The sequence below is a fragment of the Xenopus laevis genome, chromosome 9_10S, assembly GCF_017654675.1.
Source record: "Xenopus laevis strain J_2021 chromosome 9_10S, Xenopus_laevis_v10.1, whole genome shotgun sequence".
Lineage (NCBI taxonomy): Eukaryota > Metazoa > Chordata > Amphibia > Anura > Pipidae > Xenopus > Xenopus laevis.
The window spans coordinates 65,965,636-65,992,688 of record NC_054388.1 but is presented as its reverse complement, the minus strand read 5'-3'; the positions used below and the strand labels follow the sequence as shown (position 1 = coordinate 65,992,688).

The 27,053-nt window shown below is 38.7% G+C and overlaps 1 protein-coding gene across 2 annotated transcripts; it reads right to left on the bottom strand.

Annotated features, from left to right (window-relative positions):
* Positions 1-17,323: 17,323 nt before the first annotated feature.
* On the bottom strand, positions 17,324-24,866 carry ssb.S (Sjogren syndrome antigen B S homeolog). Of its 2 annotated transcripts, XM_018237278.2 has the most exons (12): positions 24,713-24,866; positions 23,513-23,587; positions 22,478-22,581; positions 22,223-22,397; positions 21,691-21,798; positions 20,987-21,087; positions 19,894-19,965; positions 19,701-19,743; positions 19,458-19,598; positions 18,909-19,095; positions 18,036-18,161; positions 17,459-17,952 (listed from the first exon to the last, which is right to left on the bottom strand). In XM_018237278.2, exons 2-12 carry the CDS (start codon positions 23,576-23,578, stop codon positions 17,789-17,791), a joined length of 1,287 nt encoding a protein of 428 aa, XP_018092767.1. In that variant the 5' UTR covers positions 23,579-23,587; positions 24,713-24,866; the 3' UTR covers positions 17,459-17,788.
* Positions 24,867-27,053: the final 2,187 nt, after the last annotated feature.

The window sequence follows — 27,053 nt, the reverse complement described above, 5'->3', positions numbered from 1 at the left end:
TGAAGAAATGTTCATGGACCTATGGTCCCAAATTGAAATAGAATATATTTAAAGGCTAAGAAATATAGCACAAGTCAAGTTGATAAAATAAGGCAGGAAATCAAAGAAGCTTAATACTGGGAAAACTGGATAATACTGGATACTCAATAATTCAATTTAGTTCATTAAGCACTATTAAAGATGCCGTCTATATCCCCATATAGCAAGGGAAAAGATTCCCTCCCCGTCAAAGAAATCTATATGACCCTACAGCCAGATTCAGAAATGTCTTTGTATGACACCATTGTTTTAATATAGAACAGCCTGCACAAAAAGATTATGGAGAGGGAGAATGGGATAGCAACTCACAAGGCAGTTCTTTCTGGGACCAGAATAAGACACGGGTTATGGAGCATATACAACAACTACTCCTCTTTCTCCCCAGTCTCTTAAAGGGGTGGTTTACCTTTAAGGTAACTTTTAATATGTTTTAGAATTGCCAATTCTATGCAACTTTTCAATTGGTTTTCATTATTTTTTTTTTTATAGTTATTTGCCTTTTTCTTCTTTGCAGCTTTCAAATGGGCGTCGCTGACCCCTTCTATAAAGCAAACGCTCTGTAAGGCTACACATGTACTGTTATTGCTCATTTTTATTACTCGTTTTTCTATTCAGACCATCTCCTATTCATATTGCAGTCTCTTATTCAAATCAATGCATGGTTGATAGGGTAATTTGGACCCTAGCTACCAGATTGCTTAAAATGCAAATTTAAGAGCTGCTGAATAAAAAGCTAAATAGCTCAAAAACCTTAAATAATAAAAAATAAGAAACCAATTGAAAAAGCTTGTCTTAGAATATCACTCTCTACATCATATTACAAGTTATCTCAAAGGTGAACAACCCCTTTAATTTAAGAATTGCCTTGTGTTGGTTAGAGAGGTTGGTTAGAGAGGTTGGCACCTCTCCCAATTGAATACACAAATAGAATAACAAGCACACTATGGCAAGTGAAGTAGGGTAAACCTCTGGATGTTTATTGTGTCATTCAGTGTAATGTTTTAGGGGTGGACCCTTTGCCAGACATACAGAACTGTATTCAAAATAGTGTTATATACCCCTAGTACTATATGGACTCCATTTGGACTTTTGGTCAAGGAGTTGTTTGCACATGTTAATTCACACAACTGATGGAGCTAATTCACTATGGTAATTACACTTTTTTGAATGCAGTTCTGTATGTCTGCCAAAGGGGTCCGTCCCCGAAACGTTACACTGAAGAATGCAATAAATATGTAGGGATTTACCCCACTTCACCTCCATAGAAAGCTTATGGAAGCCAACCAATTATGTGATGTGTGAAAGACCTGAACAGGGAGGTTTTGATTCTTTTGCGCTTCTCAGCTTGGTGGTATAATTATTAATCAAAAGAGATTTAGAAAGGAACCCTGAGAGACTTTATACTTCCCAATTTAAGAGATTGTACTATCACACAGGAAAATGGTTCAAAACATTTGGTTTCCCCTGTGAACAGAATCAATGGAACACACACTAGTTATACTGTCACCATCAATATTTCAAGGGATTGAACTAAATGCAAAGGTCCTGGAATTGCAGACCAAGTTCTATCCCTTGCGGTGAGGTTTTAAAATGATTTGCCCTAGTTATAAACTATACAATTAACAATAGCCTAACCACTTCTATTAGTAGAGAAATTAGAACAGCTATTAATAGGACATGCAATTCACTGTAAATTTCAATGCAGTCATAAGCATTAATGGGCAACTGCACTCAAATCTACCTCCCTCTGGAGCAGAGATGGTCGTCTTGCACTCTGACAAAAGGATAATAAATGATTAAGGTAAAATAGAACTAGTAATGGGGCTCATTTATCAACACTGGGCAAATTTGCCCATGGCAACCAATCAGTGATTATCTTTTTGAAGCCAGCTGCAAGTAGAACAATGAATGCAGCAATTTGAATGGTTGCCATGAGTTACTGCCCATGGGGAAATTTGCCCAGTGTTGATAAATGACCCCCATTTGTGTTGCACTATGGTGCAAAATGTGCTTGTAATAATTTACATTACAGAAATAAAAAAAATACATACAAAGCATCAACATCCAAAAAAGTATACTGTGAGGTTAAACTGCACTGCACGATTGTACAAATGGCTTGTGCAAATTCGTTTTAACAGTGCCCAGAGCTACTTACTTGTGCCAATAATGGTCCGTCAGTGCTAGTGCTTGCTGGAGGTTCCCATCAACACGTTGATACATGGTCCTAGCAAAACCAACATAACTGTTAGCTGATCATTTGTGTAGAAGAAACAAGTGGAGTGGCCATAATTTAAGTACTGTGCGCCTGAGTTCATGGGGGAACGGGGGGGGGGGGACATATAAATCACAGCCACAAAATTTCTGATGCTGGCCCTGATTAGACTACATGCATACATACATATACATACATATAGCAGAATCTATACTTTTATATGACTACTGGTGCTCTGTTGGGGAAACACTTGTCCTGCTCCCTATGGGTCTCAAAACAGAAAAAGGCAGATATCAATTTTACCTCTTCACAAGACTCGTCCTCAGGAGAATTTTCCAGCCCAAGTTCTATAAGATACAAAAGCATACAGAGAACATGTTCCGACATATTCTGATGATCCGTAAGAATCTGTAGGGAAATGAAAAAAGAATATTAATTCATGAAGATAGTAGATACCATACCTGTATGTAAAGTATGTAACGAGATGTTTGCGAGAAGTTGTGAATATAAAAAAAATATGCATTATACCATGTTAACTGATAATGCACTGTTAACAAACTGCCACTGAAGTCATATTACCTTATAAAGCAATGTAAACAGCACAATGTTTAATGTTTTGCAGTGCAATAGTCTCCTAAGGCCTTTGTTGCAGTGGTTCAGGAGGCCACGCATTTCCAGAAAATATCCTAGGCAGTCTGCTTTAAACGGGCACCAAATAGAAAAAAGATGTTTAGAATATAGAAAATAAAACCCTACATTTCTATATAGGACAAATTATAGAATGTCCTATTCTTAGCTACTTTTTGACTGGTCTTGTTTTTTTATTTGCTAACAATTTTATTGTTAATAAAAGACCATTTCGTGCGATATTGCCAGCAGAACTGAAGAGTAGCTGCCTGCTTGGCCCTGCAAACATAGATAGACTGCACTGGGACCGATAAAGATTTTTAAACCTGGCCGATCAATTTTCTGACAGATGTCGGCCGAAAAAACGTAAGATGTACGATCGTTCGAATCCCACTAACTGCACGATAATTTGTGAAAAAATGGATTGGTCGGACTGCACTGAAATCGGTCGTTCACCAAAGAAGAATCGTTACTTCTTGGGGACCTTAACACAGACCATAGCAATCAGATAGCGGCTAAAATTCCAATCTGCAGAGCTGCTGAACAAAGTGCTACATAACTCAAAAATAACATAATAGAAGACCAATTTATCGCCTCAGAATATCACCACATCATGTGTACATTATACTAAAAGTTAATTGAAAGGTGAACTATGCCTTTAAGATAACATATACAACCTAAAAAAAAAAAACTAACAAGGCAGCATACTGCAAAAATATTTTACCTCTGATATGCAACATTTGTTGCGCACATAACTGCCTTTTAATCCCCCTTGTGCATTTAGCCATACTTATCTAGGAAAACTAAGTGCCCCTAAAGGGCAACTAAAGATTTTCACATGATATACCTTATTAATAAAACTTGTACAAAAGTTCTAGGACAAAGAAGAACCATCTTAGTAATAACTTTCCCTGGTGTCAGCACCACACGTGTTCACTTTGTTCTGGGCTGCTGTAGGTGTGTGTCAGGAATGCTGTAGGGGTTATCAGCACACGCTATCCTAGCTGTGACATACATGTACAATGTACATAATTGCTTAATTTAATCTTTGGTGGATATTTAAAGCAATCTAACAAAACACAAGACCATAGCATTTTGAAAATAGAAAGAGGGACAAAAAGATTTGCCGCATTTTCGACCACGTCCATTTTTGTGGCCACACCTCCTAATTACCATGTCCATTTTACAAAATTTGGTAGGCTATGAAAGTTTAAACACAATTCTGTGTTTTTTTATGTGTTATTACAGTTTTGCTAATGAAGGTGAATTGCCCTTTAAGCTGTGAGTCTAAGTTATCCCTAGAGACCTGCTTATCTTAACTGTTACAAAAGTATATAAGTATCTATTGTATCTGGGCTCTCTGCCAAAATCCAATTAAGTTAGAAACTTTGTATCTTTTTTCTGGCTGTTCATTGCAGGAGAACAAAGAGAAAGTCGGGACATTTCAGTAACAAATCTGGACTGCGGGCTGAGCAGTCAAAATCAGGACTGTCCTGCAAAAAACGGGACAGTTGGGAGGTATGCATAATTTGTAAGGTCTAAGAAGCAGAGACCCCCTTCCTCTTGTCTCTTAAGAGGCAGTATACCCTCCCTTTTTGCAAGATGTGTTCAATGAAAGGGCTTGTATCAAATATATACTTTTGTTTTAATAAAGAAAATATTTATTGTTTTTGTTATTTGTTGCACCAAACAGAATAACATCTGAAATGAAAAGTAAAGTGACATTCTATCTGCTGTTCTTTAAAGCACAATCCAAACAAATCAGCCGCCCACAGAGTGGGAGTTTTGGGCAAGAAATAAAAACGATATTTTATAATAGGAAAAAGTATGTCCATTTCTTGCCCTATTTATGGCCCTTAAACACTTGTAATCATATTTTTGTATGTGTATTGTTTAATGTATAGTTCCTAATCTATGTATAATGTAAAGAATTGTGTATACAATTAACAGTTATATAAATAGAAACAGGAATACCTGTGTTAACTCAAGAGAGTTTGACATTTAAACCCTCAGTTCAGTCTAGGACACCCCGGGGTAGTGCTATGTAAGCTTTTCCCTACTACGATAAATGGTCAAAAACACTGACCTCGCTCTGCATTCTAATACATTATGTCACTTGCCTGTTTTGCTTGTAGACATGTACACTAGCTACTTCACAAGCATTCACAGAAGTGACAAGCATCATCAGAATATGGCAAGTCCTGAAATGTGCATCCTTATCTGATACCATAAATAGGATCTCTTACAATGGACACATATTCCAAAACTTCATTACTGGTGGAACAGATCAGTCATGGAATTCATATAACAACAGAAGATTTGGGTTTATAAGGGTAACACTGCTTTGTTTTACAAGGAAAAGTATCTTTCATTAAAAAGGTTAACAGGAATGAATCAGTTTTACTTCCACAGGAAAAGATTATTTTCTTTTGGAAGGGACAAGGTTACTTTCAGTCTCTTTTTAGAAGAACTTCATGGAAATACAGCATCCAATTAGCAAATAAATTGCTCTGGAATAAAGGTTAAGCAATATTTGCTCACGCTGGAAGGCAATGCATCATTCATTCTGGCGGCTCATTCCAAAAACATTCTAAAACAAACAGAAATTAAAACTAGTACATCAGCGACGTCGCCCAAAAAACAGAACGGGGAGAAAAAAAACCATGTTGTACCGCTAACAAATGTCCTTTTCTGATAGTTTGAAAATAATAAGCAAATGAAAGGTATGAGCTAAGCTGGTATAATGATCTGAAGCTCACAGAGAAATATATGTGCTTAGGAGATGCACAATATCTAAACCCTAATATGCCCAGACTCAGAAGTTAGCTAATGTTAGCTTAACAATACTCTTTCCTTATCAAGATTTAATATTGTTTAAGGCAACATCATACTGCAATGTGCACATGCAAATTACATCTTAACCTTCTATATACTGTACAAAGAGGGCAATAAACTATGTTTATTTGTATAGAACTGTTGCATAAGTGTCCATGTAAAGTAAAGTCTTTTATCCGGCTGCCCCACGTAGGGAGTTTGTGCACATACCTGGTCTAGAACTTGTGCATGAAGACCGTGCATCTCCACCACAATGACTGTGAACAAGCACGCAGATGGTGTAAAAGAAAACAAGCAATATTAAAGGACCGGTAACAAAATAAAAACGTAACTTTTCATACATTTAAGTATAATGTAATGTTACAAACTGTGTTTTCGCTTCAGAGGCTCACACAGTTTATATAAATAAGCTGCTGAGTAGCCAATGGGGGCAGCCATTCAAATAGAGCTGTAACACACTGGAGTTATGAAATGGCCTTTGCAATAAGTTATATTAGTCATGTATTTCGGCACCTGCGTGTAATATGTAATAGAATATGTTACATTCATTGGAATGTTACAAACCATTGTTTATTATGCTTGATTCTGCATGTTGTACTCCCACATCTAAGATCCTAATTCTAAGATTTCTATCTGTATTCTAGTTGTTCTTCTATACATCGATCTTCTAGTGATACATATTGCTCATGAGTTAGAAACAAGGCACTCTAAATTGTTTGATGTCATGGTTAACCATTTGCATCATGTAAACTTTATAGGGACAGATTAAGTTAAATGCACGTCTGTCACAGTGAGTTCCTAGATCTGGTCAAGGACCCGCTGAATGACGCAAAACAGGTTAAGAATTGTCAGAGAACCCTGGTCAATTTTCCTATGGGTTTGTCGATCCGCCCAGATGTCACACATTTTTGGGATTCTTTGGTTCTCTGTTGGGGTGGCTCTTAAAATTTAGCATATGTTTTTTGGCAGCTTAAAGCTGCCAAAATTATGAGCATCTATTTACTGTAGGGATGCACCGAATCCACTATTTTGGATTCGGCCGAACCCCCGAATCCTTTGTGAAAGATTCGGCCGAATACCAAACCGAATCCGAACCCTAATTTGCATATGCTAATTAGCGGTGGGGAAGGGAAAACTTTTTTTACTTCCTTGTTTTGTGACAAAAAGTCACGCGATTTCCCTCCCCACCCCTAATTTGCATATGCAAATTAGGATTTGGATTCGGTTCAGCCTTGCAGAAGGATTCGTCCGAATCCGAATCCTGCTGAAATCGAATCCTGGATTCGGTGCATCCCTAATTTACTGTAAATACAGTACAGGTAAATTCTTTGGTATAGGGTACTGAAAACATCAGAATGTAGAATTTAAGAAAAAGGTGCTGTGTGTGGGAGTCAAACTGGCCAAACTGGCAGCCAACATGAGGACAGAAAGTGGACTTTAAGTGCACTCTAGGGAACCCCAAGACATTTTTTCTACCATAATCCATCTTCCACCACCACCTCCAATTTAAAATCTCTACAAAATAAAAAGGATTGTGGCATACAGAAAAACAAAACAAGTGTATGAATCACAAAAATGTGGCTCATTTTAAAAGTGCAAGGTTCAGAATTCTTTAACTCAGGATGAAATATTATTTTCAATTTTCCAGAATTGAAGCTTAACTGCTAGTTCTACAGTGGTAAATCAAGGACAAGTACAGTTTGAGTGTGTGCAAATTGTTTAATTTCTGGCAAGGCTATGCTCAAGGTATCAATAATGGTGTTAGTGTAGGATTTATTAGGTACCGGTGAGTTGCACATGTAGGCCCAACACCAAAATGGAACTCTGGAAAGTCACACCTCTTCTAGTGATGGTTTTACTTCCAGGGTTTGTCTTATTCAGGAAGACAGATGTACCAGGCAGTTTGGCAGAAATATAACACAGACTGTACAGATGCAAGCACATTTGTGAATAGTGTATTAATGGATGCAATTCTGTGCTTTGCATTATATATATATATTAAGCCCTTATATGTAAGAATTGTTATATAGCAATATATTAATAAAAGCTACTACACACTGCATAACGATGATGAGTGTATATATATATATATATATATATATATATATATATATATATAATAAGCCCTTATATGTAAGGATGTTATATAGCAATATATTAATAGAAGCTACTACACACTGCATGACGCATGGTGGTATGCAATTTAACACATGAATGCTTTCCAGTAACTTACAATGCTGTGTATCTGTCCATGGCAGACTGTACATCTCTCCTGTAAACTGTCATCAAAATCACCAATACAGGGTCAAATTCCAGATTCCAGATGTCACTTTATGTGTGTAACAAAAAATGTCAAACATGGTACTTTTTATTCATCAGTGAGTAAGCTTTAATGCTGTTTCTAGTAAATTATACCCAATGTAATCTTAAGGCAAGTGACCTTTAAGCAGGTGGCATTTCAGCAGTAAGGTGGGTATTAGCTGAAACAATTACAGAATGAAAGATGAATCAGAGAAGACCTCAAAAGATATGATATCATAAATAAAGAATAAGTATAAATATAAAATCCACACAATCCAGATGTTTTTCGTTTCAAGCTGGAATTAGCCATAATCAGAAGGGTAATCATTTAAAAAGCATATGAAATAAATAATAAATACCAACAAAAAAAGTTGAATTAGAATCGTTCATTTAAAGGTCAATTTCTCTTTAATTAAAGGATCGGTAACCGTAATGTATGAACCCTTTTTTACGGGTGGGGGAGGCATTGCGGCGGTCCCTATCCGATGCTGGGCAAAAGGGCACTGCCTTAAATAGTACCGGGTCTATGCAATTTTCAGTGAAGACAATTGAGCACCAATATGGGATTTCCTCCAGCTTTACAAGGGAATCAGTAAAGAAAAACAGGTCTCAGTAAGAAGGATGCAGAGGCATGGACAAAGTGTACAAGGAAAATGAAGTACACAGAGGAAACAGTGAAGAGAAGAAACTGGATCCACACACACACAATTTTTAGCAGTCGGGGAATATCCCCTTTTATTGTACCAGCAACAAGATCAATGTTTTGGGAGGGTTTAACCCACCCTTGGGGGGGGTTTAACCCACCCTTCATCCTGATGAAGGGTGGGTTAAAACTCCCCGAAACGTTGACCTACAATTTATGAATACACAGAGGAAACCCACAGACACATGGCAAGGACATACAAACTCTTTGCAGAGTGCTCAGGCTAGAATGGAACCTGGGACCCCAGCCATAACACATTTTATCACTCATGGTTATTTCTTTCTTCCACAAGAGACTAAATGAGAAACAGAATTTTTTTATACTCATTTAATGTCCTTATGAAGTAAGATATGTAGGGTTATATGTAAGATGAAATGATGTCAGATATTTATTATTGCTAATATGCAGTATTACTCATCTTCATTTGCACAATATAATTCTTTTACAGCTTCTTAAAAAATCCACTCAGTAGAATTCTAGGAAATCTAAGTAAATGGGGAAAAAATAACAAGAACCAACCTTTTTATTGGTTCCACACTACAGAACGGCGTCTAGTTAGCTTTCAGGCAACGAGATAAACCTGGAAATTTTAACCTAATAAAACTATTTTCAAAGAGAGGCAGAATATAGACTTACAGCTCCACCTAGAGGTCATACAGCTATAGAAGGTCCTGCTCTCACAATGGAATTACACCACATTCAATAAGGAGAGCCGTTACCACCCTACATCCATATGTTTATACATATATACAGATTTTAACAAGATCCTTTACAATCTGAGGGGGTTCCCTGCAGGCAAACTTAGTGCCAACTCTAGGGCAAACTTGAAAAATATGTGTTTCTTATTCCAATACATAACATAACCTGGGGGGGGGGGTTAATGCCAAATCATCTGTATATTGTACAAATCTATACAACCTGTGGCTCACTTTAAGCAGCAAGAAAGGGCTTCATGTTCTCAATACAAAAACTGGCTTGCAATAGAAAGGCAGGCTTCCTTTCATTGTTTTTTTGGCATATTTGGGTATAACTGAACCTGCATATCGAACTTCAAAGACCAGTGAAGAGTAGGCACTTGGGCTGGGCCAAGGTATTTTGGCACCCTAGGCAAGGGCTTCAATCAGTGTCCCCCTCCACCAGGTCCTACATTACCATTTCCCACCTTACCATTCATATTGCCCTTGTACCTGTGCCACTGCCAGTAGCCATTATGTTGCTTCATGTACCTGTGCCAGCACCTATCATATTACCCCCATTTGTACCTGTGCCAGCACCTATTATATTACCCCCATTTGTACCTGTGCCAGCAGCAGTCAATCCCTCATATTGCCCCCAATATGAACTTGTGCCAGCAGCAGCCAGAAAATCCACAATATTGCCTCCGAATATGTACTTGTGCAAGCAGTTGCCGAAAATCCACCATATTGCCCATAAATATGTACCTGTGCAAGCAGCTGCCAAGAGGGAGGTGGGAAGTACAAATCACGGGCAAGAGGGGGCTGGAATATGCGGTGTATAAAACTGAAAAACTATTAAAGGCCAAGCAAACCAGGGTTAGAAAAAGAAAACAAAAGCCCCTTAAAAGTACCCACCCATCATGATTGCGCCCTAGGCGGGCGCCTACTCTGCCTATCCCTAGTTCCGGCCCTGCACTTGGGAATACTGCATTTGTTGGTAGTTAAATACCAAAATAAACGAGAAACTTAATAATAATTATGACTGAATTTAGGTTTCCTGGTAGCTCTCAACCCACAAGTGGCTGATACTACATTTATTGTTTGTGTCAATTTATTTTACTTACCCTTTGGCGTATACATTCCTTGCTGCATTGAGCCTCCAGGCTGAAACACAGGAGCTTTAAAGTCCGCAACTGCAGACAGAAGGGATTCGAAACTATAGCTCCCTGTCCCTAGCATTATACCACTTTTAGTGTTTGGGCTTCCTGGAATGTAATCAGTAGAAACCAGTAGAAACCATGTTGTGCTTAAGCATGTCATCCATTCATTGCATCCTGTGCCTTGCACATCATATGAACTGTATAGTGATGAGCGAAAGTTTTGCAGTGAAAATGACGCCAATAGACTCTAATGGGTGAAAAAAAATTTGTTGCACATCAAAAAAAAATGGTCACCCATAGGCCATAGACTTCAAATAATTTCAGCAAATGTTTGCTGTTTTGTAAATTAATTACTGTATGGTAAATTTATTTCTATATGCTTAGCTTCCCATCAAATTCCCTGCTACATTATATAAAAAGGCAAGATGCTAAAATGTTGTCGAGAACACTTGTAATTCTCCAGCATATGCAAACATTTTAGAGAATTATTATTATTATTATTATTAACATATATTTATAAAGCGCCAACATATTGCGTAGCACTGTAAAGTAAATGCGATTATACAACTAAATCACATGAATTATATGCATAGAACATATGTAGTTACATACATCACAAAAAGGTGAGGAAGGCCCTATGCATAGGCATACACTCTAAAGGGAAAGGAGTAATACACAAGGTGTGGGAGTGGGCAAGATCGAATTAAGTGGGTGAGAAATGTGGTACTGTATGTGGTATTGTGTTTGGTAGTTAAGCAGAGTGAGTAGGCTTCTCGAAAGAAGTGCGTTTTAAGAGATTTCTTGAAAGCAGAAAGGTTGGGAGAAAGTCGGACAGACCGTGGGAGAGCGTTCCAGAGGAGGGGTGCAGCCCTTGCAAAGTCTTTAATGCGGGCATGTGAGGAGGTAATGAGAGAAGAGTTGAGTAGCAGGTCAGTAGAGGAGCGTAGTAAGCGAGTGGGTGAGTATATAGAGATGAGTTCAGAGATGTAGGGTGGGGCAGAGTTATGAAGTGTTTGAAAGTCAGTGTCATTAATTTGAATTTGATTCTGAAAGGTAACGGAAGCCAGTGCAGGGATTGACAGAATGGCAAGGCAGAGAAGGAGCGGTTGCTGAGGTGTATGAGCCTCGCAGCAGTGTTCATTATGGACTGGAGAGATGACAGTCTCTGGAGGGGAAGGCCAGTTAAAAGAGAGTTACAGTAGTCTAGACGTGATATGATGAGAGAGTGAATAAGAATTTTGGCCGCATCTTGGGTGATAAATGATCGTATTTTGGATATGTTCCTTAGGTGGAAGTGACATGATTTAATAAATGACTGGATATGACGAGTGAATGACAGGGCAGAATCTAGGATAACCCCAAGGCACCGGGCTTGGGAAGATGGGGTGGAATTGTTAACTATGATGGATACTTCCGGGATGTTACTGGTGTTAGTTGGAGGAAAGAGAACCATTTCACTTTTAGAGAGGTTTCATTTAAGGTAGCTTTGCGACATCCAGGTAGAGATAGCGGACAGGCAGGAGGAGACGCAAGTTAGGAGTTCTGGGTTGAGAGAAGCACTGAACCCTTCGCACAGGATTTGGCAAAATTCTGAACCAAATCTGAATCCTTTCCTGGGGGCAACAAACAGGTGTTCTGCAAAGTATTGATATGCCCATTCACAAATAGACATGAAGAGTGCACAAGAAATTTTAAAAACTTTGTAGGATTCGAAATTGGTTTGGCCAGGCTCTTGGCTTCTGCCAAATCCAAATCCCTGCTCAGAAAAAATCAGATACTAATCCTGAACTGAATGCTGGATTAGGTGCATTCCTAGTTGATTTATACAGGTATGGGACCTGTTATCCAGAAAGTTTGGGACCTGGGGCTTTCAGGATAATGTATATTTCCTTAATTTGGATCTTCATAGCTTAAGTCTACTAGAAAATCTTATAACATGAAATAAACCAAAAAGGGCTGGTTCTGCTTTCAATAAGGATTCATTTTATCCTAGTTTGGGTCATGTAAAAGGTACTGTTTTATTATCACAGAGTCTATGGGAGACCGTAATTTGGCCCCTTCTGGATAACGGGTCTTATGATAACGGATCACATACCTGTACTGATAGATTAATTCATCACAAGGCTATGAATAATAGCAGGGTATCACTTTCCTCCCTCTTACAGATCTATTAACATTTCCGAAAAATATGATTTTTCCTTCAAATTTCAATATTAGTTGTCCTTTACCCAGCCCTCCTCATACATACTTTTCACCTCATAAAGAGGATGTGGGACTATACCCATGGTTTAGAAGACTGGGAGGGAGCTCCCATTGTGAGCAACCATGTCGATCAGAGTTCATTTGCATAACGCTCTTCTGACATTGCGCACATACGAATAACTATCAAGTAGTATTCGCTCCTTATGCGCATGTGTGTGCTCCAACATGGCCGTTCCAACTGGGAGCTCCCTCCTGGTGAGGATGGCCTAGTGGTGGTGGGGAGCAAATTTTTAAGAAAGAACTACTGTTACCCCCAACTGGAGTGTGAACTCTATAAACCAGCACCTTTGGTTGGGGATTATATTTTTTTGCAGCAGGTGCCCTTAAGCGACACTGGCTAAAAGGTACTATAGTTCTTCCCTTTATTTTGACCATATACTGTATATGCCAGCCTTGCTAGAAAATGCCCAGGGATCTTAGTCTTAGTTGGGTATAATGGGAGCCAGGCCAAAAATACTCGATTTTTTTGACAGGCATGCATAAACAATATTCCATGAAGACTGCTATATATTAAATATATTTCTTTATTAACCAGCGCCTTTGCCAATGTTCTTAGACTATTTCTGTTACAGAATTCTGTGTAAAATAAATTTCTGTCTCTGGTTAAAATAACTCAAGCTGTTTGTCTGATGGACCGAATCAGGGATGCCAGGTTGGCTGGTTTCCAGCCAAATTGGACTACTAATTTAAAGTCCAGGCGGGTTTTGAAAATACAAACTAGCCAAGGTATGGATTTGGGCCACTTTTTGGGCCTTTGGTTGGTTTTTAATTTAGAAACCAGCCAAAGTGTTTTCTTGCCCTAATGTGCAAAGCCTGCGTCTCCCAATGCATGTTGGGTAATGTAGTTTTTATTTAACAATTTGCCGATTGCCAAGTTTAATGTAAGACTACAATATCCAGAATGCAATGGGACTGACTTTTGTAGAAGTTGAGAGCTACTAGATTTTGGGCTCTGTATTCTCGCATTTTCCAGTGACTTTCTTCAATTTCAGACAATTTTGGGGCAAAAATCTGCTGGCCACCAAATTGTCTAGAGGTTGACTTGTTTTACCAATATTTGTTGAAATTGTACATATTAGGGCCTCCCTCTGTAGTTACACCCCTGGTGAAGGGGGTGAATCTTTCCCACTTTGCTTCATGGAAAAATGTGCAAAATCAGTGAAAATTTCACTGCACATATTGTGTTATTTGGGGCTACTTTTGAAGTGCCTTTTGGCTAGTTTAGGGCTGGTTTTGTAGCTGACTTTGGCTGTTTAATTAGACCTGTTGAAATGAATTGTTTGGTAGGTAGACACAGGTTGCAAGTGTTACTGTTCACACTGCAGTTTCTATTCAGGAAAATAGAGTTGTTGGATAAACTAATTGCGGTTCCTTGGTATTCTGTTATTTTTCTTCAAATGTATTTATTTTGATTGTACAGCCTTTCAGGGGCGATTCAGTCCATTTTGCCGCCCCACCCCTCGCCCAGGCACTCCCCTTTCATCGCCGGAGGGGGTCGGGGGCAGTCCAGTCGCTAGTGCAGCGAGTGCAATTGCGCCCTCTGCACTAGAAGAGCCTCATTTTTGCTGCCCCTGGCAACCAAGGGGGCGATGCTGTCTGAATTGAGTGTCTCAACTCGCCTCATTGGTGGAGCACTCCTGCAGCCTTTATTTGGGAAAGACCATGAAGCTGAAGGAGTTGGAAGGCTGCTTGCAGCAGGTTGACAATACCCCCAAATTACTCCTGGAGCAATACCCCACAAGGCCACACATTGCAGGTAATATGGCTAAACACTAATATGCAGATATTTATGGCTTCTTTACTGCATCGTCATATCTTTATTTATTAATAGAATCCGTGAAGAGCCGGCACAGCTCGTAAATTCACTGTGTTATTTGCCTGGGTGCTATCAGCAAAAAAGCATCATGAATAACCAGAACCAAAGCCAGCACTCTCAGGTTTTATTAGTCCAATAAAAGTGTCAGAAAATGGTTACATTTGAAGAACGGTTATTTATTAATAGACAGCCAGCACATCCTCTGCCTGGAATTCATGTGCTAACTCAGTGATCCCCAACCAGTTTTGGTTGCTTAAAAACCAAGTGTATCCTGTAAGCTGCTAGTCCTTATGGGGGCTACCAAATTGTCAACCACAGCCTTTGTTTGGCATCCTCATGGACTTTTTTCATGCTTGTGTTGCTCCTCTAACTTTCTATATTTGAATGTGGCTCACAGGTAGAAAAGGTCGGGGACCTATGTGCTAAGTTATAGAAAATTTTTACATCAGCTAAAAGGTTCATTTGTTTGTTTTACAGTAATTTCCTTCCACTTCCATTGATGCTTTTTTCCTGCCCCTTAGGTTGTGCTTAGGATTGGATATTGATGAAGATGCTTTGGACATATTTAAAACAAATGCAGAAGAGTTTCAGCAGACATATATTGACATGATCCAATGCAATGTGTACTCTCTGCACCCAGACTGCCTGTTCAAAGCTCAGTGTCAGACAGTGGTCATTATAACAATATCTGATACTCGGATACTTTGTGTCAGACTGCACGTGTCTGCACTAGATATACGTATCTTAGCACAAGTACACTTGCAATGGACACCAAATCGCTATTTGCACCACACAGTTTTTCATTTTGTATGTTCTGAGTTGGACGGGAGATGACCTATTGTTCAGGTAACCTAAAGCAAGTCACTGCCCTTAATTTGCCTGTTTTGCACTTTAGGTATGGATATGGCTTTTGTCAGAACTGCACATGGCAAGAAATTCAGTGTATTGTTTGCATAAAACATCAACTAGGGAGGTAAATACGCCTTATTTACAGTGTAGTAGGCTAAGGCAAATGAACGTGTCACAATGAGTAAATGCAACATATACCACTGTAGGAAATATTTTTATCTGAAATAGTATTTGTATGTAGGCAATAGACTTGATGCGGACTAGGACCTGTTGTGTTTTTGTTTTTTTTCAAACAATGGAATCTATGCAGCAAGTGTTCACTAATTTGGCTAGTAGCTCATGTTGTAGACTTGCTGTTTTTGAGTAGATAATAGGCCACTTGAAGGACAGGATGTAAAAATAAAACCTCCACAGCAAGTCATTAAAATTAACAAGCTTCTCTTAATCCCTTACCATTTTGGTCCATTCATTCTGTCTTATCATAAACTGCTTTGCAGCAGACCAATATAATATGATTTGCAAGGTCATGCTGTTCCTTGGTGATATGTTAAGTGCACTCTGTAAGCTGCCTAACTATGTGGTTAGAAAGTTTATTTCACTTTTCATTAGTCTTTGCTGTGTTATCGAAAAAAAATTTGGCCGCACAAAAATCACTCAGTGGTTGCCAAATGACTTCAATGATTGGTTGTTGGAGAGCCTTGTGTGGGCTGACAAACTGTATCAGGTTCTTCATTCAAGGTGCTTGGTCTCTGGCACAGTTCTTTTTGTGACCTGAAAGCCAACTACCTCAAAACTGAACCCCTGAGGATACATTTCGGAAGGGTCGCAGTTTGTTCCCCGTTGGTTGGAAATCTCTACCTTGAAAAGTTAATCATTTCACACAATAAGATTTTTGTTCCCGTTCACTGCACCGGTAAAACAGACTGGTTACTTAACCAGGGGAAGACTTTACTTGCTACTACATATACAACCATGTGTGAACTGATGTGACTACACAGAATATATGATGGATTGTGTGTAACTGTCCTTTGATCTTAAATGAACATTTTCCAGCATCTCAAAAAGAAGGCCAGAGACTGGAAAGTAAAGATGGAAATAGAAGGTACAGTAGATTTTTATTTTTTTATTTACAGATATGGTTTTTAAATAACCTTTTGATGTGCAGTAATGCCTTTACTTACTAGTTCACTTTGATCAAATAATAAAGGAAAATGAAACTAAATAATAAAGGAAAATGAAACTACTCACTTGGAAGTGTTAGCATGTCAAAAGCTATAATAACATTTAAGAAAATACAGCCAATGGTTATTTTCCACATCCACTGTTAAGTATATGTCCCTTTATTAAGCATATTTATGCTTCTGGCAATACTCTCTCAGCCTCAAGACATTACATGAATGTAATTTATAAATTAGAAGTATATTTTAACTGTTGGTTGTACAGTACTTTAGGTTGAATTTTACTTTTTTATGGACAATGTATTTATTTTCCAACAGCCCCCCTCCAAGGGTGACATATCCTGGATGGATTCCATTGTTCTACATAATTTTGTATTTGGCAAACTCAAATGTATACCTAATGCAGCACAGACCCAAGTCAAAGTAGTGGATATACCACTGGCAGTCACTCTTTTACACAATCCTGCCACCATTTTGTCTAATCCACATAATGATGACAGTGAAGGACAATAGACAGCCTTTGCTACTTTAGAACTATAAAAAGAGCAGCTCTCAACACTTTGCAACATAGCAAAAAAATACAAAAAGCTCATTAAAGAGTATCTCAGCCTAGCCAATTTGAAAGCTTCCATTTACATATAAATTCAAACATGAATGCAGAGAGTAATCCAAGTGCTATGTTTACTTTTATAATGTATAGAAATGTTTGAAAACAGCTTTGATATGATCTTCTGGCATCATACAAGTTTCTTTAAGTGCACTTTTAGATTTTGGATAATAACATTCAGATGTCACCAAGTTAAACAAAGCCAGACTAGAACCACTTTTTATTAACATATATTAGTACATGTCATAAGGGTTTCAATTCAATGATCCCTTGCTACTAGCATGGAAACATGTTTATATAAACAAAATATATAAAAATAAAATGCAGGATAGCAGTCTACAGGACTGTCATGCACCCACAAAACTAAAGTTAAAAAAACAAACAAAGAAAAAAAAACATTGCAGGTTGATATTGAAATGGATTTCATTAGATTCGCTCTAGACCGACTTCTGGATCTGAAGTTTTTAACTTATAAAAAAAAAAAAAAAAAATAATCTAAAAACCAAAAGGCATTATAGTACATTACTGATCCCCAACTTCAGTTTTGGATTGTTTGACTGCAGGACCGTCCTCTGCTTTGTCATCAAGTGATCTCTTCTTTGGACTTCCTGGAGCAGCAGCTGCTCCATTTTTTGTCCCTGCCGATTCCTCTGCCTTTACTGATGCTTTTTGGGGGCTCTCCGATTCTAAAATGTGGGACAGCAAAGAATATTCAGAAAACAGACAGAACAGACCTGAACAAGAATTTGACTGCTCATTATTAAATTACCTTCCATATCATCCTCATCATCACTGCTATCAAAGGTTTTCTTTTTTCCTTGGAATTGTGTTCTCTTTCTTGAAGAGCTGTCATTTCCTTTGCCACCACGTCCTTTTCCTTTGAATTTCCTACCATCTAAATGGACATGTAAAAGAAGTAACAAAGCTTGAATTAAACTAATGATCATGTACCTTGATATGTTCAAGGAAGAGCTTGAAGCACAATATGTGTCTAGTTAAATTCACAGGCAGCTCAGCCAATAGATTACTCGATGACATGATTTCTTCATCTAAATGGACACACCTGCAAATAGCATTATGTAGCAATATTTCTAAGTGCAAATATGCTGTGATCACTCAATGGAGTGAGCACATTTACCGCAAGGTTTATGTAACCATGCCCAACTTCCTAGGTTGTGAGTTTGCTCTAAATTTTTGTCGGAAGGCTAAAAACAAAAAAAAAAAAAAAAAATAATGAATGGGGCTGTAGTATGTAATAAGGAAATGCATGTGATTTTCAGACATAACATAGAGGTTATGTCGATATAGTTCTATGAAGCATCTCCAGACCCTTCCATGAAAGAAATGGTGTCCTGTAGTTTTTAAAATATAGCCATAATGGCTCTCACATGTATGAGATGTCAGCACATTATTACACATAAAGGGGTTTGGCTTTGTTTACTCAGAGATCCATCTTCCCAGACTAGACCATACAGGCATGTCAGTTCTCCTATGCCATATTGTGTAGCTTAGTAGATTGTGCTTTTTTTTTGTTGATAATAGATCCCATACCTCCATTTGTTTAGCAGGTAATAAACTGATGCAATGAAGCGAATGGTTACCCCCCCCCCCCAAGACATTTTGGTTTGCATGCAAGTACTACCTCTGCCTTTCCGTTTGTTAAAGGACTCCTGTTTCCCTTCCAGAATTTTCTTCAGAGCTTCTTTCTCTGTATCGCCTTCAATAAGCTCCCACTTTACATCCTTGCCCTTTAACTTGAGGTTGTCACTGTTTGCAGCCTTAGCTTTGTCCAGTGCTTCTTTAGCATTCATTTTAAACAATACAATTCCCTTGGGAAACAGAACACTGAATTAGTGAAGAGCCTAAAGAGGAAAGAGCAGGATTTTAATACCAAGATAGAATTTCCCTTGTGTGTATATTGAAATTCACCACTGCTATAATGCTGAAGACTGCAATTCAAGATGGAGTGTGCTTTGTCTTTTCACTAGCAAGTGATGAAAGAACAGAAACAACCCCCCCCCCAAAAAAAAAAAAAAAAAAAAAAAAAAAAAAAGCATGCCATTGTATTGCTTGGAAATATTTATAAAAGGGCCCGATAACCCATACCAACTAATTGGCAGATATTTACAAGTCAGTTGTTTGACAGCACACATCTGACTAGTTGCTTAAGATTACTAAACATGGTCATTACCTCTTTAGCTCCCCTGCTGAAGTCAATCCATTCAATGTCTCCATGGGTCTGAAACAGAGCATGAAGGTCTTCCCTAGATGTCATATTATCCAGATCACCAGAGAACTTCAGGAGGGAGCCCACCCTTTCTTCTACAAGCTTCTGCAAATAAACTTTTGCTTAATATTAAAGCTTTAGTGGGCCAGCTATGAATGCTGCCTAATATATTTGTATAATAATTATATTATATTTAATTTCACTTACCCTTTCTGCATCCTCAGCTTGTTTCTGTGCTTCTTCCTTTACCCTTGAGAGACATTTAAAAAAGGTTAGGGAAATTTGTATCATTCATACAGTTATTGTATTGTTTACTACTGGAAAGAAGAAATCATAATCCATAAGGTAGCTAAATAAAGGGTAAAGATTTTTTTTTTTTTTTTTTTTTTTTTAAACTTACTGCTTTGATTTGGCTTTTTCTTCAGACTTATTTAACTTCCTCTCTTCATTTTTCTTTGCATGGTACTCTTCCCTGTAAATATGGAACAAATAATTAGCATTACACACTGGGGCCCATTTATAAAGAAGTTACAAACTCAGATTTCATGTAACAGCCACAATTTTCCCTTTAAAGGAAAACTACATATCCAAAATGAATAATTTAAGCAACAGATAGGGTATCGTTTTCCTTTAAAGGGAGACAACTAAACTATAAAGCTGTCCCACTGTGCCCTTTTGTTCTCTTTAGAAGTTGAAGAAAAACATAACTACCCATGGAAACAAATTTACCAATGCAAATTCCACTGACAAAAACATACAGATCCGGAATCAACCGATAAATACAAATTCCCAGCACTGTCTCATTCAACTTGCTCTTATCTTACCTTACTGCTCAGCCTGTGAAAGGCAGCAGGAAGTGGAACAGATGGGCAGAATTAGTAGGGTTCTGGCAGAAATATTCAATAAATAACCCGGAAACACTTTTTTTTTTTTTTTTTTTTAAAGCACATTCCTTTAATATTTAAAGAGTATAATACACTGATGTGTTCTGGTTTTGAACACAGTATGTCCCCTTGCTTCCCATAAAGAGTCTAAAGTACTCAGGAAATTTGACATATACCGACAGTCAAATCTAGGGCAGCTATGGATCCGATTGATCTAGGAATTTTTTTTTTTTTTTACATAATGAAGCAAAAAAAAATCATTCAACTTTGCTATTGAAAGTATGTCTGTTTCAAGAGTCAGAACAAGAGTACAAAAACAGAAATAGTGCTTTCATTCAGCATCAGAAATAATTGCGAAGCGACGCGTGTGCCATGCCGCAGGCGATTTTTCATTTTAGCCGGCGCAAGAGAGAGAGGTAAGACATTTGGGGAGATTGGTCACTGCTAAGACGAGGCAATTAGTCACCAGGCGACTAAATCTCCCCAAATCGCCAAGTGTGACCTTTCCCTAAAGGCAGGCACTTTCAAGGAGTTTAGTAGTTGTGATACACTATCAAAAAGTAAACAAACTGTACACTTGGTACATATCCTCCCTGTGAAATCACTTACCGTGATAAGACTGTCATATCGTTGTCTTTGTACTTTAGGTTTCGGTTTTCCAGAAACTTCTTAGCATCATCATCTGTATTAAAAATGATAAAGATGGAGCCCTGCAAGAAGCAAAGGATGGTTAAGCTGGTGATTTATTGTGGCCCCATAATTTAAAACAAAGTTGCAAAATAAACCTTTACTTTATATGCCATTGAAGCAGTGAACGCAATAGCTCTATTCACATTTTCCATAATTCTTGCAAAGACTTGTGGAAAATGTGGGGATGGAGGTTCACCCCAGAACTCAAAGGAATCAATCTTTGATTTAGGTCAGGAGTAGATCAAGCTGATGATTGGTGCCATTACTCTGCATTAAAGAGCAGAAAACCGTATGCATTCCCTACTGTTGGTCACGCCTCTTACCCTGTAAGTAAAACTGTCCTGATTCAAAATCAAAAAAAAAAAAAAAAAAAAAATTTTTTGTCTAAAACAAAGTATTATACCAAAGGCTGCCCTATCCAGTGCCTTGAAAAGCCAGTTGTGTATGCACTGCTGACCTCTAAGCCCATGAACAAAGGAGGAGGACGCAGATACTTAGCCAAGCACAGAGTCTCCAAGCTGTTACTCCACACCCAATTTATTTCCGGATTACGGTGTGTCCGAGTATGTTCTAAGGCTTATTTGGGGATGGAATTGTGATTTTTTTGACTTTCCCGCTCTAACCTTAAATTCTCTCTGGAGTGTTCTTCTCATCTGGATATTTTCAATAGGACCCTTGTCTTTGAGCCATTCTTTGACATCATCTAGAATTGCGCTAGTGGGAAATCCTTTCTAGAAAAGAAAGAAAGAATCAGCCCTGATACAGAAAACACCCATTCTTACAGTGAACCCCCCTTCTATCAGTGCATTAATTGTATGTGGCTTTCACCCATGCCTGAAATGTGGTAAAAATTCAGACCCTCAATCCCCCCCCCCCCATGTACCCAAATAGCATTATTAGGGTGCTCCCTGATCAACCTCCCTTCTACAAACAACTTTGCTGGCTTCAGAATCATGCTGAATTCAGTTTGTTCCAACAAACACAAGAGACACTCTTTCACCCCAACAATTTCCATCTGGCACAACAACTATTAATGCTATTAGTTGGAGATTCAATGTCTGGCAGCAAAACTAAAGTTAATATGTCAGAGGAAGCCAATTTAAACATTTCTAAAAATGCAGTGTGGTAGATTATAAACAGTGGAGATATACTTACAATATAAACAGATTTGTGCTTGAGAGAATTTTTGTATTCGTCATTTAATTCAGGGAGGGGTTTTGCAGGAGACCTTCGAATTTTGCATTTCTCCTCATTTATTTCTAAGAGTTCAGTCTTAGATTTTTTAAGTGCTTGAAGGATGGTGTTGAAATCTGTTGTCAGTTTGCTTAACCTGCAGTGAAAAAATGTTATAGGGGCTTTCCAAAAATTGTAATCGCAAATAAAAGAGCCATGCAAGAACTGAACACATGCCTGTTGAACTTGATCATGGTTTCAAGAGGAACCCAGCCATCATCCAGCAATATCTGCTGCTTTAAGAACTTGTCTCTAGGTAGGTTATGATCTCCGAAATAGTACTGCAAGAGCAGAAGCAAGGGGAAGGAAAACGGTTACTGATGCAGGAAAATAACAGAAGTTCATATAGTTTAATAGGAAATTAAAATCTTCACTGTGTATACAACAGCATTTTTTCTCAAGAGTATAAGAACCCATTTAATTGAAGCTAGAGCTTATGTAAAGATTAATCCAATAGAAAAATCAAACTTCCAAGCCACTGAGCTATGTTCTGGTTCTAAGTTGGTCTAGTTCCCTCCCCAACTATATGTACATGCCCCGAAGGACACTTATATGCATACATTTGCAACCAGCACAATAGGCAAGACCAAGAACGTCAAAGCAGGTAAACTTAGGCAAAAAACCAACATGATGTATCAATACCTAGTCCATCCACCTCAGCATTTTATACTTGCCCTGTCTGATACCAGGGGCATTAATACAGTTCAGATTTCTTTAAAGCGATACTGATTCATTCCTAAAATAGGAACGTGTCCGTATCAAGTAGTTGCTGCACCCGGAATAGTTCACCTCAAAGTCCCCCCCACATTTTCGCAAACCTGTATGCAGGTGACCCGCTGACACTACCAATGGATCTTCTGCCTTGCTTCAGTGACGCTGGGCTGGGGGCGGAGCGATCCTTCCATAGGCTAAATTCCCATACTCATTCGTAATTAACCTAAGGAAGGATCATGCCGGCACCCAGCCCAGCGACACTGAAACGGTAAAGAAGATCTTTAAGCTGTGTTGGAGGGTTGGATTAACGCAGGTTTGCGGGGCGGCTTTACGGTGAGCTATTCCGGGTGCAGCATTTACTCAATACAGACATGTTCCTATGATTTTTTTTTTCTTTTTATAGAAACATGTCGGTATTGCTTTAAGGATTTGTCTAAAAGGAAAAAAACAAAAAAAAACCGCATGTTTATATCTAATGAAAACTGCCCAAGCACATACCTCAATCTGCTCACAGATCTTTGTATCACTATCCAACTTTTGTTCTTTGTCCCCATTTTCTGCCATTTTCAACACCTACAAACAAGAGGTTATATTGGTGAATTTATATAAATGTTCCTATCATACAGTTAAGTTAATTTTCACACTCCTAAAGGTAGGGTAACCTACTGGCCTATCAACTAATCTATTTTATAATGTCAATGCAAGCGCACAAGCGGCTACTTCTAGCACTAAAAAACAGAGTGCCCTTGTTGAAACACCTCCAATAGAGGTTAATGTAAAGAGCCAGGCAAGCACTTGTTTCAGCATATTTGTAGGGAAAAACCATCACATGTTCTTAGACTTTTACTAACAAGCGTGGCAATAGTGTATCCATTGGGCAACAAGTACTACTTTCATTGCTATTGGCAGGGTCCATGTAAATTGTAAGAGACAAATAAATACAAATGCCAGTGCTGGTCATGCAGACATTTCACATGCTGTTTGAACGGAATGGGGCCCTGTATGATCAGCTGTAATACCCTGAGCCCTTCCTCTCAGCACCGGCATGTGGGTTATAAGAGGGGAGACACAATGCTGCAGCTCCTCTATTGAGCTCACATGGCAACGTTTCGGGCACCTCTTGGTCCTTTAACAAGACCTAATCGCACTCAGGGGGAAGCTTGCGCTGTCGTTGGAATGAATGGGACACGGGGTGGGCAGGAAGGGGAGGAGAACTCAACTGCAGGAAAACGTGGAAGGACCCACCGGCGAGTTCCTATAAAGGTTTCCTATGACACCGAGTCACAACTCCCAGCATTCCCTACCAGGATTGCCACGAGCAGTTAGATCATTAGTTCAGAGTTATCTACTATGTGTGTGCCTCTCTCGCTTACAAAGTGCACACACACAGACATACATATCTGACAGGTCCTATAGCATGAAACGTTCCAGCTGCTGCAGAAACTCTTTCAAACAGATAATTCTTGCTTCCATGACAACCGGACTCCCCTAAACCGGAGCCATACTGGCACGTGTACCCTGTTACCAAAAGAGAAGCTACAGCATCACCTACAGACACGTGGGTCTATAGCGACAGTCCCATATAGAACACTGCTCGGACAACACGTGCACAGCACTTCCGGGCAGAGGGTGAGAGAACTCCCACTCTGCCCGCTCCCCGAAACTAAGAGCAGCCAGTGAGCCAGCTACGTGTTATACCTGGAAACGCTCTGCTGTTCCCCCAGACTGCCGGTTCGTGAGATGCTTCTACGGGTACTCACAGCAGCAAGATATCCGTGGTTGGATGACGCGCTGGTTAAAAGGGCGGGCTCACTTGCTGGCCACACCCCTTTCCCGGCAGTCAGAGGGGTTCGCTTAGGCGCAGGCGCGTTTATTTAGTAAACTAGAAGCAAATACTGAGACGTGCGTTTGGGAGGCATAGCCTACCCCAAAATTCATATTGCTATATAGTATATAAGATGGTGTTTTAAGGTATTAAAGATTATAGGGCGAATGGAGTTCGAGTACTTAATGGAGAACTAAAGCTTATAAAGGGGTTGTTCACCTTTGAGATAACTTTTAGTATGATGTAGAGAATTATATTTTGAGACAATTTGCAATCGTTTTTCATTGTTTATTATCTGTGGTTTTTGAGTTATTTAGCTTTTTATTCAGCAGCTCTCCAGTCAGCAGTCTGCTAACTATGCTCCAAATTACCCTAGCAACCATGCATTGATGTGAATAAGAGACTGGAATATGAATAGGAGAGGCCTGAATAGAAGGATCAGTAATAAAAAGTAACAATAACAATACATTTGTAGCCTTACTGAGCATTTGTTTATTAGAAGGGAGTCAGCGACGCCCATTTGAAAGATGCAAAGCGTCAGAAAAAAAAGGCAAATAACTATAAAAAAGAAATAATGAAAACCAGTTGAACAGTTGCTTAGAATTGGCCGTTCTATAACATAATAAAAGTTACCTTAAAGGTGAACCACCCCTTTAACTAAAAAAAGAGGCTAGAAACATTGTACATGGTTTGGGTTTCTTCTGTAGCAGTCCAAGGCAATCACAGCCCTTTAGCAGGGAAGATATGTGCTCCCAAAGATGCCCCAGTAGCTCCCCGTCTTCTTTTCTGCTGATTCACTGCACATGCTCTGTGCTGCTGTCACTTACTTAGTTTAGGGACCAACTCACAATATACAGTAACGGGACCAACCAAAAGGTGACAACCCTACACACCCCACCCCTGTTTATATTTTAGTAGAAAGTCTGAAGAAGGGCAGTCATTATCCTGAAACGTCTGATCGTAACCCTTGTGTCATGATCACTTCCAATAAATCTGGGAACACCCCACTTTTGACTCACAGGTATTGGCAGCTATTTTTCCTCTAATACTTGTATTTAAAAATTTATTGAACTGTACACATAAAAATTGGATGTCATGAATTTAAAAACAACATATACTGAACACACAAAACCTATACTAGAGGGTTAAACGATGGCTATTGTTATTGTGTGTATTAAAGTAAATATAAAAAAATTATTCACACAAGAGCTGTGTATAAGCCCCAAGTCAATACGGAACAACAGTACATTTGTTCATTTTTGTGTTTAAATCAATTGAATTCAATAAAAGTTACCATTTTTTTAGGGGAAACGTAAGTCCTCAGAACCCTCGTTTTGTTCAAGTTTTTAGGATATTAGCAATTTTTAATTACAACAGATTGGCTAGAGGTGGCTGAAAATTAATTTCCTGTGTTTTCCACTTTTTTTTTCTCACTTATACAAACATAGAAAATGTTTGTATAGATCCAGAGCTGACACCCATATTTTTTGTGAGATATTTATAGCTCAGGGAGAATTGAGTTTTGGTGTGACAGTTTCCTTTTGAACAAGTTCAATGTTTTCTGCTCATAAACTTTATTTTCTAAGCTGAGCAACGTTGCAAGATGTTTCTTTTCTGGGGAAAAATATTTAGCTGATATGTAGCCAAAATGCTAAAAGGACCAGCAGGTGGCACTGTTTTTTTAAATTAATTAAACCAGTCCTTAAAAGACATCTTCAATTTAACATGAATTTGTTTTTTTGGATTTACATTTCCTTTGAACACTTTACAACATGTTAGTGGGAAACATTTTCATTTTCTGTAAACAACTGATTAAAATTAACAAGGATTTCTATACAAGTCATATAAATAATATGTATATATGAGACGGCCTTCTTTATTGCTTCACCTTTTTACAGCAGCTAGATGGGACCACAGATCAAACACTCCATACTTGTGCTTGTAAATTTAGTTTTTGTAACCTGGAGCAGCTGAGGGAAGAAGTTGGCTGTACTCAGGGGTATACTGCATAGGCTAACCCACACTGCCCCCCCCCCCACACACACACAGAGCCATTATCTGCTTTCTGGCTAGTTGGCTGGGAGAGGTTTAGGCAAGGCAGAGCTCAGACGGATACACAGACAGTACATACACTTACGTGCCTTGTATAGGGGCGGAAGGGCACCCAACCAAGTACAGCAGCAGTTGCAAGTTTGCAGCAACAAGGTTACATTT